Below are 16,597 nucleotides of genomic sequence, written 5' to 3'. Positions count from 1 at the left end.
TGGACGTATAAAAAAAAAAAAAAAAGAAAGAAAGAAAGAAAGAAAGAAAGAAAGAAAGAAAGAAAGAAAGAAAGAAAGAAAGAAAGAAAGAAAGAAAAAGGACCCAAATTAATAAAACCTTGAATGAAAAAGGAGAGATCACCACCAAGACTAAGGAAATACAAACAACTTTAAGAATATATTATGAGCAACTATATGCCAAAATTAAGGCAATCTGGAAAAAATGGACGCATTCTTAAATGGAACTTACAAACTACCAAAACTGAAACAGGAAGAAATAGAAAACCTAAACAGACCCATAACCAGCAAGGAAACTGAAGCAATAATCAAAAATTTGGATGGAACCAGAAGTGACCCTGAATATCCAGAGGAATGTTGAAATAGAAAACCAAAGCTGGTTACATCACAATGCTGAACTTCAAGCTATATTACAAAGCTGTGATCATCAAGACAGTATGGTATTGGTGCAAAAACACACATAGACTAATGGAACATAATAGAGAACTCAGAAATGGACCCTGAACTCTATGGTCAACTAATCTTTGACAAAGCAGGAAAGAATATCCAATGGAAAAAGGACAGTCTCTTCAATAAATGGTGCTGGGGAAATTGGACAGCCACATGCAGAAGAATGAAACTGGACCATTTTCTTACATCATACACAATGATAAATTCAAAATGGATGAAAGACCTCAATGTGAGACAGGAATCTATTAAAATCCTAGAGGAGAACACAGGCAGTACCCTCTTTGACACTGGACACAGCAACTTCTTTCAAGACACGTCTCTAAAAGCAAGGGAAACAAAAGCAAAAATGCACTCTGGGGACTTCATCAAGATAAAAAGCTTTTGCACAGCAAAGGAAACAGTCAACAAAACTAAAAGGCAACCTATGGGATGGGAGAAGATATTTGCAAATGATATATCAGATAAAGGTCTAGTATCCAAGATCTAAAAATAACTTATCAAACTCAACACCCCAAAAAACAAATAATCCAGTCAAGAATGGGCAGAAGACATGAACAGACATTTCTCCAAAGAAGACATACAAATGGCTAATAGACACATGAAAAAAATCTTCTCATCACTTGGCATCAGGGAAATACAAATCAAAGCCACAATGAGTTACCACATCACACCAGTCAGAATGGCTAAAATTAATAAGACAGGAAACAACAAATGTTGGCAAGGGTGTGGAGAAAGGGGAACCCTCTTACACTGTTGGTGGGAATGCAAGCTGGTGCAGCCACTCTGGAAAACAGTATGGAGGTTCCTCAAGACGTTAAAAATAGAGCTCCCTACAACCCAGCAATTGTACTACTAGGTATTTACCCCAAAGTTACAAATGTAGTGATCTGAATGGCACCTGCACCCCAATGTTTATAGTACCAATGTCCACAATAACCAAACTGTGGAAAGTGCCCAGATGCCCATCGACAGAGGAATGGATAAAGATGTGGTATATATATACAATGGATTATTACTCAGCCATCAAAAAGGTTGAATCCTTACCATTTACATCGACATGGATGGAACTGGATGGTATTATGTTGAGTGAAATAAGTCAATCAGTGAAAGACAATTATCATATGGTTTCACTCATATGTGGAATATAAGAAACAGCACAGAGGATCTTTGGGAAGGCAGGGAAAACTCAATGGGAAGTCATCAGAGAGGGAGAAAAACCATGAGAGACTCTTAACTATAAGAAACAAACTGAGGGTTGCTGGATGTGAGGTGTGTGGTGGGATGGGATAATTGGGTGATGGGCATAAAGGAGGACATGTGATGTGGTAAGAAATGGGTGTATATACAACTGATGAATTATTGAACACTACCTCTGAATCTAATGAATTTAGTCGAATCTAAATTAAAAAAAGAAAAAGAATCTGTCTTATGGTTTGCCTGTCTCTTTCCCCCCCATGTTCATCTGTTCTGTTTCTTAAATTCCACATATAAGTGAAATCATATGGAATTTGTCTTTCTCTGACTGACTTATTTCACTTATTATATTATACTCTAGCTCCATCCAAAGATTTCATTCTTTTATATGGCTGAGTAATATTCTATTTTGTATATAAACCACAACTTCCATATCCATTTATCAGTCAATGGACATTTGGGCTCTTTCCATAATTTGACTATTGTTGATAATGCTGCAATAAACATTGAGGTGCATATGTCACCTTGAATCAGTATTTTTGTATCCTTTGTGTAAATACCTAGTAGTGCAATTGCTGGGTCATAGGGTAGTTCTATTTTTTAAAGATTTTATTTATTTATTTGAAAGAGAGAGAGCACAAGTAGAAGGGAGGGGAAGAGGGAGAGGGAGAAGCAGACTCTGTGCTGAGCAAGGAGCCCAATGCAGGACTTAATCCCAGGACCCTGAGATCATGACCTGAGCCAAAGCCTGATGCTTAACCAACTGAGCCACCCAGGTGCCCAGGGTAGCTCTATTTTTAACTTTTTGAGGAATCTCCATAATGTTTTCCAGAGTGGCTGCGCCAGTTTGCATTCCCACCAACAGTGTTAAGAGTGTTTCCCTTCCTCTGAATCTTCCCCAACATCTGTTGTTTCCTGTGTTAACTTTAGCCATTTTGACAGATGCAGGTGATATCTCATTGTAGTTTTGATTTGCCTTTCCCTGATGATGAGTGATGTTGAGCATCTTCTCACGTGTCTGTTAGCCATCTGTATGTCTTTGGAAAAATGTCTGTTCATGTCTTCTGCCCATATCTTCACTGGAGGTTTTTATTTTGGGGATGCTGAGTTTGGTAATTTCTTTACAGATTTTAGAGACTAACCCTTTATTGAATATGTCATTTGTAAGTATCTTCTCCCATTCTGAAGGTTGCCTTTTAGTTTTGTTGATTGTTTCCTTTGTTGCGCAGAAGGTTTTTTTCTTGATGAATTTCCGGTAGTTAATTTTGCTTTTTATTACTGCCTCTGGAGATGTATCTGGTAAGAAGTTGCCTCAGCTGTTGTCAAAGCTGTTACTGCCTTTGTTCTCCTCTATGATTTTCATGGTTTCCTGTCTCACATTTTAGTCTTTCATCCATTTTTATTTTATTTTCATGCATGCTGTAACAAAGTGGTTCAGTTTCATTCTTCTTCATGTGGCTGTCCAGTTTTCTCAGCACCATTTGTTGAAGAGACTTTTTTCATTTGATATGCTTTCTTGCTTTGTGTTAAGATTAGTTGGCCTTATACTTGTGGGTCTATTTCTGGGTTCTTTATTCTGTTCCATTGATCTGTGTTGGGTTTTGTGCCAGTACCATAATGTCTTGATGACTACAGCTTTGTGATATACCTTGAAGTCCAGAATAGTGATGCCTCCATCTTTGCTTTTCTTGTTCAAGATTGCTTTGGCTATTCAGAGTCTTTTCTGATTTCATAGAAAGTTTTGGATGTTTTTTTCCTAACTCTGAAAATTATTGGTGGTATTTTTATAAGGATTATATTAAATGTGTAGATTGCTTTGAGTAATATAGACATTTTAACATTATTTATTTTTCCAATTCATGAACATGTAAGGTTTTTCCATTTTTTTGTGTCATCTCCAATTTCTTTCATTTGTGTTCTATGCTTTTCAGAGTATAGATCTCTTAACCCTTTGGTTAGGTTCATCCTTAGGTATCTCATGGACTTTGGTGCAATTATAAATGGAATCAATTCCTTGATTTCTCTTTCTACTGCTTCATTATTGGTGTCTAGAAATGTAACGGATTTCTGTACATTGGTTTTGTATCCTGTGACTTGACTGAATTCGTGTATCAGTTCTCACAGTTTTTTGATGCAGTCTTTTGGCTTTTCTAAATAGACTATCATGTCATCTGCAAATAGTGAAAGTTTGACTTTTTCCTTGTCAACTTGGATGACTTTTATTTCTTTTTGTTGTCTGATTGCTGTGCCTAGGACATCCAGTGGTATGCTAAATTACAGTGGTAAGAGTCGACATCCTTGTCTTATTCCTGACCATAGAAGCAAAAGCTCTCAGCTTTTCCCCATTGAGGATGGTATTAGCTGTGAATTTTTCCTATATGGCCTCTATGATGTTGAGGTATGTTCCCTCTATTCCTATTTTGTTGAGGGCTTTATCAAGAATGGATTTACTTTGTCAAATACTTTTTCTGCATCTATTCTGTGGTTCATATGGTTCTTATCCTTTCTTTTATTAATGTAGTGTGTCATGTTGATTGGTTTGTGAATATTGAACCACCCTTGTAACCCAGGAATAAATCCCACTTGATCATGGTGAATGATTCTTTTAATGTACTGTTGGATTTGATTTGTTACTCTCTCGGTGAGAATTCTTCTCCATGTTCATCAGGGATATTGGGCTGTAGTTCTATTTTTTAGTGGAGTCTTTGTCTCATAAATCTGGCCTTATATAGAATGAGTTTGCAAGTTTTCCTTCCATTTTTATTTTTTGGGATAGTTTGAGAATAAATGCTTGGTAGAATTCCTCTGGGAAGCCCCCTGGTCCTGGACTTTTGTTTGTTGGGAGATTTTTGATTACTGATTCAATGTCTTTGCTGGTCATGAGCCTGTTCGAGTTTTGTATTTCTTCCTGTTTCAGTTTTGGTAGTTTATATGTTTCTCAGAATTTATCCATTTCTTCCAGATTGCATTTTATTGGCAAAGAATTTTTCATAATATTATCTTATAATTCTTTGTATTTCTGTGGTGTTGGTTTTGATTTCCCCTCTCTCATTTATAATTTTATTTATTTAGGTCCTTTCTCTTTTCTTTTTGATAAGTCTGGCTAGAGATTTATCAACTTTATTAATTTTTAATAGATCCAGCTCCTGGTTTCATTGATCTCTTTGTGTTTTTTTGTTGTTTGGGGGGTTTTCTGGGGTTTTTTTTTTGTTTATTTGTTTGTTTTTCTTTTAGTTTCTATATCGTTTATTTCTGCTCTAATCTTTATTATTTCCCCTCTTATGCTGGTGTTACCCTTCATTTGTTGTTCTTTTCCTAGCTCCTTTAGGTGTGAGGTTAGGTTATGTATTTGAGATTTTTCTTGTTTCTTGAGGTAGGCCTGTATTGCTATATAGTTTCCTCTTTGGGCCACTTTTTCTGCATCCCACTGTTTTTGGATCGTTGTTTTCATTTTCCTTTCTTTCTATGTATTTTTAAATTTCTTAATTTCCTGGTTGAGCCATTCATTGTTTAGTAGCATGTTGTTTAGCCTCCATGTATTTGTGGTTTTTACAAATATGTTCCTGTAATTGACTTCTAGTTTCAAAGTGTTGTGGTCAGAAAAGTTGAATGGTATGATTTCAATCTTTTTGTATTTGTTTAGGCCTATTTTGTGGCCTGCTGTGTGAACTATTCTGGAGAATGTTCCATGTGCACTTGAAAAGAATGTGTATTCTGTTGTTTTAGGATGGAATTTTCTGAATATATTTCTTAAGACCATCTGGTCCAGTGTACCACTCAAAGCCGCTATTCCCTTTTTGATTTTCTGCTTAGATGATCTGTCTGTTGATGTAAGTGCAGGTGATAATGACCCCTACTACTATGTGTTATCATCAATGAGTTCCTTTATGTTTGTTATTTGTTTTATATATTTGGGTGCTCCCATGTTGGATGCATAAGTATTTACAATTGGTATATTTTCTTGTTGGATTTTGCCCTTTATGACTAAATATAATGTCCTTCTTTTTTCATTTTACAGTCTTTGTTTTAAAGTCTAGTCTGTCCAATGTAAGTATTGCTACTCTGGCTTTCTTCTGACATCTATTTGTGTGATAAATTATTCACCATCCCCTCACTTTCAATCTGCAGGTGTCTTTAGGTCTAAAATAAATCTCTTGTGGGGCACCTTGCTGGCTCAGTCAGTGGACTGTGCAACACTTAATCTCAGGGTTGTAAGTTTGTGGGCCACATTGGGTGTGGAGATTACTTAAAAAGTAAAGCTTAAATAAATAAATAAATAAATAGTCTCTTGGCAGCAAATAGATGGATCTTGTTTTCTTTTCCTTTCTGACACCCTATGTCCTTTGATTGCAGTGTTTAGTCCATTTACTTTCAGAATAATTATTGATAGATCTGTATTTAGTGCCATTTTATTACTTGTTTTGTCTTTTTTTCTGGAAATTTTCTCTAATCTTTTCTTGTCTTTGTCACTTTTAGTATCTCCCTTCCATTCAAAGAGTCCCCTTTAATATTCCTGGCAGGGCTAGTTTAGCGGCCATGAACTCCTTTAGATTTGTTTTCCTGGGAAACTCTTTATCCCTCTTTCTATTCTGAATGATAGCCTTCTGTGATAGAATATTCTTGGCTTAAGATTTTCCCATTCAGGGGCGCCTGGGTGGCTCAGTCAGTTAAGCAGCTGCCTTCAGCTCGGGTCGTGATCCCGGGGTCCTGGGATAGAGCCCCGTGTCAGACTCCTTGCTCGGCAGGGAGCCTGCTTCTCCCTCTCCCTGCTGCTCCCCCTTCTTGTGCTCTCTCTCTGTCAAGTAAATAAATGAATAAAATCTTTAAAAAAAAAAAAAAAGATTTTCCCATTCAGCCCTTTGAATATATCATGCCACACCCTTCTGGCCAAGTTGCTGTTGGGAAATCTCCAGATGGCATTATGGGTTTTCCCTTTTAAGTTAAGGACTTCTTTTAAGATTTTTTTTGTTTATCATTATATTTTGAAAATTTAATTACAATGTGTCTTGGTGTTGTCCTGCTTTTGTTGATTTTGATGGGAATTCTCTGTGCCTCCTGGATCTGGCTGTCTGTTTCTTTCCACAGATTAGGGAAGTTTTCTGCTATTATTTTTTGAAACAAATTTTCTGCCCACTCTTCTCTCTCTTCTTCTTCTGGGACTCTTATAATATGAATGTTATAATATTTGATGGGGTCACCGTTTTCTCTAAGTCTTGTTTTCCATAATTCTTCTTTCTCTCTGTTGTTCAGCTTCATTATTTCCCATTATTTTTTCTCCTAGGTCACTAATTCATTCCTCTGATTCTTCCAATCTGCTGTTCATTGCATCAAGCTTGTTTCCAGTGTCATTTACTACATTCTTCATTTCTGATTGATTCTTTTTAACTCCTTTATATCTGTGGGAAGTATCTCCCTGATGTCTTCTTTTCTCAAGCCCATTGAGTATCCTTATGATTGTTGCTTTAAATTCTCCTTCAGGGGGTGCCTGGGTGGCTCAGTTGGTTAAGCATTTGCCTTCAGCTCAGGTCATGATCCCAGGGTCCTGGGCTCGAGCCCCAAATCAGGCTCCCTGCTCTGCAGAGAGTCTGCTTCTACCTCTGCCTCTGCTGCTCTCCCTGCTTGTGCTCTCTCTCTCTCGCAAATAAATAAAATCATAAATAATAAATAAATAAATAAATAAATAAATAGTAGCTTCTCCTTCAGGCATGTTATTTATATCTGTTTTGCTTGGGTCTCTGGCTGTGGATTTATCTTAGTCTTTCATTTGGGATAAATTCCTCCATCTCAGCATTTTTCTAAGTCTCTGCCTTCTTCTCTGTGTTAGAAAAGCCATTTCTGTCTCCTGCTTCTGAAAGTAATGGCCTTATGAAGAACTCATGTAGTGTCCAAGGGCATAGCACTTCAGGGAATGTCTCTGGTATGTCCTGCATATGCTGTGCTGTTGTGTTTGGCTTCTCTATCCATCAGGCCAATCATCTGCAGAGGCTCTCATTGCCCATAGTGTACAGCATTTGGTCCCTGGCCTGAATGGGGCACATTTTAACTAGGTGTATTCTGGTCTGCTTGTGAAATGAGCCCTGACACCGACTCCACCAGAACTGAAGCCCTGCAGAACTCTCTGGTCAGGAGACATGGTCTGGACAGGGGTTTGTGCTGGTCTTCTGGAGGAGGGGCTTATTACAATGAGACTGAGGTCATCTTGACTTATAAGAGCAGTCCTGCCAGAGCACTAAAGGCTTGGTGAAAGCAAGTTAGAGAGCCTGTGTTGGTGCTAATTCCTGCAGGTTGCTCTGTGTTAATGCTGAGAGGTAGGGGTGGGGAGAAATGGCACAGGCCTTTGTTCCTGGATAGGAACACTGCATCCCCGGGACATGCTCTGAGAAGAGCAAATAATCTCTCCCTAGTGTGCCTCACGTGTTTTTCAGATCACTGTTTCCAAGCTATCAGTCCCCAGGCTGTTTGCCTGCCTTCTCTAAAGGAGCAGTGCAGTGCCCTCCAGGCTCTACCCCAGAGAATCCTGCTGATCTTTAAAACTCCAGGCTTTAAACCCTGCTGGTTGTAAGAAATTCAGCCCCTCTCATTATGCAAGCCAAATGGCCTGGGGAAATATTCTCCTTGTGTGTTCCCCTGTGTGTTCCTAAGAACTATGTTTAATCACTGTGATATATAATTGTAAATCTCAACATCCCCATTTGAAACAAAAAAGATTCCAACTTTACTCAGCTTATAGGCAAACCAAAAGAAATCATAATATAGTGAGGATCTAATAATAAAGTGTTTAATAATAAAAAGTGAGATTATTCTAATATAAATTTATGGAAGACACTGCCATTGATTCTTATATTTTATAGGCAAACTTGGACATATGATGTACTATTAAATTGGACTCATATAACTGAGGTGTTACATTTGTAACAAATTCTATCAAATACGTCATATATTAAGATATTTCACATATAACTTTCACAAATAATTTTTGTTTAAAAAAGTTATTTTAAGCAGGGGAAATCGGAGGGGTAGACGAACCATGAGAGACAATGGACTCTGAAAAATAAACAGGGTTTTAGAGGGGAGGGGGGTGGGAAGATGGGTTAGCCTGGTGGCGGGTATTGAGGAGGGCACATTCTGCATGGAGCACTGGGTGTTGTGCACAAACAATGAATCATGGAACACTTCATCTAAAATTAATGTTGTAATGTATGGGGATTAACATAAGAATAAAAAAAATATTGTTATAAAAAAGTTATTTTAAATTATTATTCCACCTAGGAATTTGGGGGCATCTTTTATTTTATTTACTTTATTTTTTTAATCCAAGTATAATTAACATACAGTGTTATATTAGTTTCAGGTGTACAATATAGTAATTCAAGAATTCCATACATTACTCAGTGCTCATCTTGATAAGTGTATTGTTAATTCCCTTCACTCGTTTCACCCATCCCCCAACCCATCTCCCCTCTGGCAACCACCAGTTGTTGTTCTTTTTTTTTATGTTTAAGAGTCTGTTTTTTGTGTTTGTCTCTTTTCCTTTGTTCATTTGTTTCTTAAACTCCACATATGAGTGAAATCATATGGTATCTGTCTTTGACTTATTTCACTTAGCATTATACCCTCTAGATCTATCCATGTTGTTGCAAATGGCATGATTTCATTCTTTTTTATAGCTGAGTAATTAAATGATTCTAAATGAGTGTCAAACTGTAATTAAAATTTATGTCATTAAATATGAAATCATTTTTTAAAGGACAATATCAAAACATTGTTATGATATTAACTTTTTGTAATGGAAAGTTTACTGAACTACAAAGAAGTTTTAAGTTACACAGTAATGTTTGTTTTATAAACCCTTTATGGTATTTTACTTTATTATGTGTAAATCAGGAGGAAAAAATTCAGCAGCTGCAATGCATTCTTCTTTATTCTGCCTGTTTAGTTCTCTCAACCCTGACCCACAAGGATCACATTGTCTAAAATATGCCAATAGAAACGTGCAAAGTCAAGTGTCTCATTTAGTTTTAGTATGTTCTGCTGTGCTGCTTTCAATACTCTGTTACATGATTACCTCAAGCCTCAAATAATTTTGTATTCACTGAAAATGATTTTTATATTTATCTTTATTTTATGATGTCCTTTATTATTTTTATTAATCCTTCCCCCAACACCTCTAGCTTTTTTAATACTATATGCCTTCATACCTGCATAATTTAAAATGTTAACATGATTGAGAATTTAAAGTGCCAGCTCATTTTATTTTTTTAATTTTTATTTAAATTTTAGTTATTTAACATACAGTGAGTGCCAGCTCATTTTAAATTGATCCTAAGACAATGTTACAACTCAGGTTTGCCAAAGAAAGGGTGCCCCTAAATCTTTTTTTTTTTTTTTTCCAGTACATTCAGCCTGAGTGGTCAGTTTTACAATAGTTTCCATAAAGTTTTGGAACTGGGGCTGGATTGAAATTGCTTTGCATCTTGTTCAAAATTACATCAAGGCAAAAGACACAATACATCGGGTTTCTTCCCAGTACAATGTAGGTTTCCTCTGTTTAGAAAAGTGCAGTAATTCATCAGTAATTTAACCTATAGACATTTGAAGGTTGGAGAGTACCTCTAAGGGGCTGTTGACCTTCAGCAACTGAAAGAACTGGAACTTCAGCTGCAGTCAATATATATTTATCTTTCTGTTGGGACTATTACAACTGGCAAGTAATGCTGACCTTGAAACTTCTAGTACAGGATGCACACGAATAATGTTCCCTAAAGGAAAAATATAAAAATACCAAAATAGGATACTTACATCTAAAATGCACATTCTGTAAAGATCAAAAGAAAATATTTTGAACATTAAAGTCAATGCTGAAAGCAATAAGCATATTATTCCTATGACCTGGTGGGTTTCTCCTAAATATGAGTCTGGTTGGAACCCCATTAGACCAGAATCATTAAATTTGGAAATGCCAACTATTTCTGATTTTCTCAAAGGTTACTGATATCAAGAGCTTGGCTTGTTTTCATGTGAACTGATCTTCTTTTATTTCCCACAGTACAAATCATTGTATCCCTTATTGACTAAATTTATATCAAAAGCATGCTTTATTTTTTTAATCTGGAGAAAACTTAAATGGTGATATACTAAAACTCTTTTTAGTAATTTTCCATTTTATCTGATGGAATATTTGTTTTGGAGACTTTTTCCCCCTATTAAGGCCATAGTGTGCATTCTCATTAGGGACCATTGGGAATATGTAGATTCTTTCAGGACACTGGCTGAGGAATTACTTAATATATAACAATTTAAGTGTGCTAAATAGAGTCCACAAAGAGTAAATTAAAATGTAACTAACATCTAGTAAGTAATGGAGATCCTAGGAGAATTAGCTGGCCATACTATTCAAATAAATTAGGAGATTTCAGAAAAAAAAGAGAAATGCTCATTCTTTTATAAACAAATAGGAAATTAATGTATAAGGCTAATTGAAAGTAAACGTGAAGTTAGATCTTCTCAAAAACAAACAAATCTATATACTATTAGTAAAAAAATACATAACTTTTTATTTCTACAATTTCATTTTCCTAAAATACACAGATAACTGGGGCACTATGAAAAGGTCTATGAATGGTAACAGAGACATGAGTGCATAGTTTAAAAAAATAAAATAAAAACATCTCTATTATCAAAATATTGGTTTATCTGTTGAGTGGCATGGAGTCATTTGCATGTCTCCCATTGGGACGTCATCTTTGCTACAGAGGGAGACAACGACTTGTGGGGTCTCTTTTGTGGTCTTGTCAGCATTAAAAATCTTTAGTCCCCCACCCCATAAAATGATTGTAACACAGTCAACACATACACCAAACCAAGAGAGCCACAGACTTGATATATTGCTAAAAGTCACATTGTTCCATTGAGAGTCTGGCAGTATGTACAATGTTAGGGAAAGATTTTGTTTATTCAAAAAAGATTTTCAACTAATTTTATGATATGGAATCATTAAATCTTTACAGGGACTTTTCTCTGATGTGGACCAGCTCACTTGAGTTGACTTCTGAATTGATCCACACAAGTCAACACAACAGCAATCTAAACCTAGTTGCTCTTCCGTGGTACTGGTTCATTTTCACACTGCCTCAGAAAAATCTAGAGATCTCTCCAACCCTTTAATTAGGCGTCCAATCCATGCCAATCCAAATTATCTTGGTAATGCTCACACAATGCTGTTTTCTTCTTCTTCTTCTTTTTTTTTTTTTTTGGTTGTTACTTAATTTCTATCTACTTTCAGAGTGACCTCTACAATAAATCTAATAACTTTCTTATTGTTTAATCTTCAGTTCTCTCTGAATCCAAGTTAAATTTTGTCACCTTTTACTTTTTTCATATCTTCCTCAAAATTTTCTTTTCTTTTTAAACAATATATTAACATGGTAGGCATTATTTTAAGAATAATTGGAAATATACCAAGCCTTTTTATATAACTATTTTAACAAAAGCATGATAAAATTTAAGGTAGCATATATTAGTTCGTGCATTAAAATCCATTGGTTCTGGGGAATAGAATGTAAAGTTTAAAAATGTCTTTTTTATACTCAAATCATGTACTTTTTGTACTCCTTCTAAACGGACAAATTCATTTGTACTCCCAGAGCTGTGCTCCTTACTTTTCTCTGCCTAACCAATTCCTACTCATCTCTCATGGCTCAGCTTCTATACAGTTTCCATCTTTAATAACAATTCCATTGTCAAATAAATTGAATAAACATATATTGAGGTTCCTATTATGAGCAAAGAACTATGATAGACACTAGAGGTAAATAAAATAATAGAAATATTGCATTACAATATTCTGTGCACAGAAAAGGGAAAAATCAAATCTAACTGGGGATTCATAGAAAGGGTAGCATTTGAATTACTCTTAAAATATTACAAGCAGAAATTTGAGCAGGGGGTGGGGCAGTGAACACTGACAAGGTGAACTATAAAGCTGAAAGAACAACATTAACAAGTCAGAGAATCAAACGAGCTTCAAGGGCCTTAATGGAAGTATTTCAAATTAATCTCTTCTCTGACCTCCTATAGCATTTATTTGCTGTAAGGCTGTCATGTACTCTTTTTTGTATGTCTTGATGCAAGACACCATAAGCTCTGCAAATACCTAAACATCTTACATTTCTTATAAATTTCCCCTACAATATCTATTATAGAGTGGGCACATAGTAGACAACCAAGAAATAGTTATTGATTGACTGATTCAGATGGAAGGTTTTATAGATATCTAAATAATTACTTTGATTTATTTTGATTCTTTTTTTTTTAAGATTTTATTTATTTATTTAACAGAGAGAGACATAGCGAGAGCAGGAACACAAGCAGGGGGAGTGGGAGAGGGAGAAGCAGGCTTCCCGCAGAGCAGGGAGCCCGATGTGGGGCTCGATCCCAGGACCCCGGGATCACGACCTGAGCCAAAGGCAGATGCTTAACGACTGAGCCACCCAGGTGCCCCTATTTTGATTCTTTTTTAAAGAGATTATTTCTCCCTCTTTAGGGAACCCATAAGCACCCAAAAAGGATATATGTATTCATTTTCATGTTAAAAGTGAAGTACAGATGAAATCTGCACACTTTCAAATAAAATGGAAAACTGTATTTCAAATCCTATTGAGTTTACAACCTCTGTTCCTACCACTCAAATATGATAATGCATTTGGCAAAAGTGATAATCAGTGAGTTAGAAGAAAAACTGCTAAAACATGTGCAAGTGTAAAGAGTGAAAGGATTTGATTACTTGCTTATGCTTCTGAAGTATCAAAATCAATGGCTACTGAGGAATTAACCTTATAAATTTATAGAAAAATACAAGATGAAACTAGTCTCACTTTTTTTTTTTTTAAGATTTTGTTTATTTATTTGACACAGAGAGAGAGATAGAGAGCACAAACAGGGAAGTAGTGGCAGGCAAGCAGAGGGAGAGGGAGAAGCAGGCTCTCTGCTGACCAAGGAGCCTGATGCGCGGCTGGATCCCAGGACCCTGGGATCATGACCTAAGCTGAAGGCCGCCGCTTAACTGACTGAGCCACCCAGGCGCCCCAAAACTAATCTCACTTCTAACTAACCGTTTACTGTAATCCAAATGATTTCTAGAGGTGCTGGCAAATTACACTCAACTCATAACTCTTTTATACAGAGTGAGTTATTCACAAGCATGTATATGGAGAAATTTACTTAATGATCATTGTCTCAATTTCCCTTCTAACTTGCTCCACTATCAGAGGTCCCTTCTATAGTCTCAGAAAGAAATGTATCTGTTGTTTCTTTTCTATTTTTAATGCCTGTGTAGAAACAATGGCTTTAATATTTAAAATCATATTCTATATTAAAGTCTAAGAAACAAAGTATTAGATTAAGAATCAGGAGACTTAGGTTCCAATATCAGCCTTCAAAACTCAACAAGTCCCTTGTTCATTTGTTTTGTTTCTTAAATTCCACATATGAGTGAAATCATATGGTATTTGTCTTTCTCTGACTTATTTCCCTTAGCATTGTATTCTATACCTCTATCCATGTCATTGCAAATGGCAAGATTTCATTCTTTTTTATGACTGAATAATATTTCATTGTGTATATATACCACATCTTTTTCCATTCATCTATTGATGGACACTTGGCCTGCTTTCATAATTTGTCTATTGCAAATAATGTTGCAATAAATATAGGGATGCATGTATCCTTTTGAATTACTGTTTTTGTATTTTTTGGATCAATACCCAGTAGTGTGATTACTGGATTGTAGGGTAGACCTATGTTTAACCATATGAATTCACTCATATGTGGAATTAAAGAAACAAAACAAATGAGTGAAGGAAAAAAAGAGAGAGAGAAACAAACTAAGAAACCTTCTTAACTCTAGAGAACAAACTGATGGTTACCAGAGAGGATGTGGGAGGGAAAATGGGTGAAACAGGTGATGGAGATTAAGAAGTGCACTTGTTGTGATGAGCACTGGGTAATGTATGGAATTGTTGAACCATTATATTGCACACCTGAAACTAATATAACCCTGTATGTTAACTATACTGGAATTAAAATTTAAAAAAAAACTCAACAATCATTCAACTTTGTACTGACCAAAATACACCCATTTGGAAACATAAATTTCTGCAATCTGCATGCATTCCCACTCTCAACCCAACTTTACCCCAATTGAAGAATTTTCTGATCATAAATTAGAAAATTGATGTGGAAGTTGGTTAATCTTGAGGGAAAAAAATCTAACAGATGGATTTTATTTTGGTTTGTTTCCCACTTTGAGGAGTAGGAGGATAATTGTTTCCTATTCACTTTTTTTTTTAATTTATTTGAGAGAGAGAATGAGAGACAGAGAGCACGAGAGGGAAGAGGGTCAGAGAGAGAAGCAGACCCCCCGCCAAGGAGGGAGCCTGATGTGGGACTCGATCCCGGGACTCCAGGATCATGACCTGAGCTGAAGGCAGTCGCTTAACCAACTGAGCCACCCAGGCGCCCCCTATTCACTTTTCTGAAAAGCCTTACATTTAGAATCAGCCATCCCATTTAATTAAGATTCAAACCTAATAGAAAGTAATAGTGAATATATGAAACCAAGCAGCAAAACCCTAAAGTCTCAGAGTAATTTTTAACACAAAATGACAAATCTCAATGAACCCCATTAGAGAGCAACAGTAAATTCTGTAGTTTCAGCTCATTCTACTCTAGTTAAGCAGGTTGGTGCCTAACATGTAATTTTGTCCCACTGTAATATACTTCTAAGTTTAGTCTTGCCTTTGGTAAAAGAAAATGCCAGGTCCTGTGGATGGGGGTTTAAAAAATAATGCACCCAGTGAACTGTTGAGGGCAGAAAATTTTCTCCCTGGCCTTGCAAGAGGAGACCAGTATATCCTCTGAATTATGAGATTTGATTATCTGTATTGTCAAGAGCTTGCACTTTTTAAAAAATTGGCAGACTACTGTCTGAGTCACTCAAATGCATGGCAGTAGAATTTAGCTGCTAAAAGTTCAAGCCAAATGTGGTAATGTAACAAAAAGAGCTCTCATCAACACAACTCTCCAAAGACAGCAGCAGTAGAATGCACAAGACAAACCCATAAGACAGCCTAACCACACCTTCAACTACCCTCCTGGATAAAGCTTACATATTAATTTTGAGCAATCATCATTGTTTTGTAACCTTAGTCTTTAGAAAATGATCTCTACTCTTACTCTATATTTGGCTCAGGTAAGTAAAGTTGCACCTAGTAATAACAGTCACTAAGGAGTACTGCTTACCACTAGCATAGTATTAAGACCTCAATTAAGCTTCACATTTTACTTGCCATGTGACATTGGTCAAGTTGCTTAGCTTCTTTGTGTCTTAGCTGAAAAACAGGGAAAATGATAGTACCTCAAAGGTTGTTGTGAAGATTAAATGACTCAATACATATAAAGCACTTAGAAGAATCCTTGGCACATAGTAAGTATTCACTAAGTGTTAGCTACTATTTACTATGATTACTTTTAATTTGCACACTGGCTTTTCTCAAGGAACTAAGAAACTTGAGATTATCATATTTCCATTACATGAATAAAGCAATGAAGTAAGTCTATTACACTATAGTAATAAAATTAACTTAACCAGGCTCTTTTCATCCACAGAGCTGGAATCATTACTTTCTTTGAAGAAAAAATTTCCTTATGTTTTCTAGTGATTTTTCTCCCCTGCCAATTGTTCTCATCCACCAATGTTCTCCCAACTATAAACACACACAAAGGAAAAGTTAGCACATAGTGGCTGACCTCAAAATTTGGGGTGTCAGAATTTAACCTGGCAGAGTGAAGTCTATGACATTCATGTAATGAGTACTTGTGTTTTACCTATATTAACCATGAAGCCAATGTATGGTGAGATTTCAGTCTACAATGAATT

General features: G+C 36.0%; 1 protein-coding gene across 2 annotated transcripts in view; it reads right to left on the bottom strand.

The window, feature by feature from the left end:
• The window catches only part of LOC118026077 (dachshund homolog 2-like), a 261,214-nt gene that overhangs the window by 132,578 nt on the left and 112,039 nt on the right, over positions 1-16,597 (bottom strand). Inside the window, exon 2 of one of the 2 annotated variants that reach the window (XM_035028828.1) lies at positions 9,440-10,421. The exons of the other annotated variant lie outside the window; for it this stretch is intronic. Coding sequence (XP_034884719.1) covers positions 10,358-10,421 — 64 coding nt within the window. The 3' untranslated portion in view covers positions 9,440-10,357. Of the gene's footprint in view, positions 1-9,439; positions 10,422-16,597 lie in introns of those variants that run through there. 2 annotated transcript variants of the gene reach the window in all.

This window comes from Mirounga leonina, unplaced genomic scaffold (genome assembly GCF_011800145.1).
Source record: "Mirounga leonina isolate KUSES-001 unplaced genomic scaffold, KU_Mleo_1.0 Mir_204, whole genome shotgun sequence".
Taxonomy (NCBI): Eukaryota; Metazoa; Chordata; class Mammalia; order Carnivora; family Phocidae; genus Mirounga; species Mirounga leonina.
The sequence above is the reverse complement of the archived record's forward strand: the minus strand, read 5'-3'. Positions and strand labels throughout refer to the sequence as shown.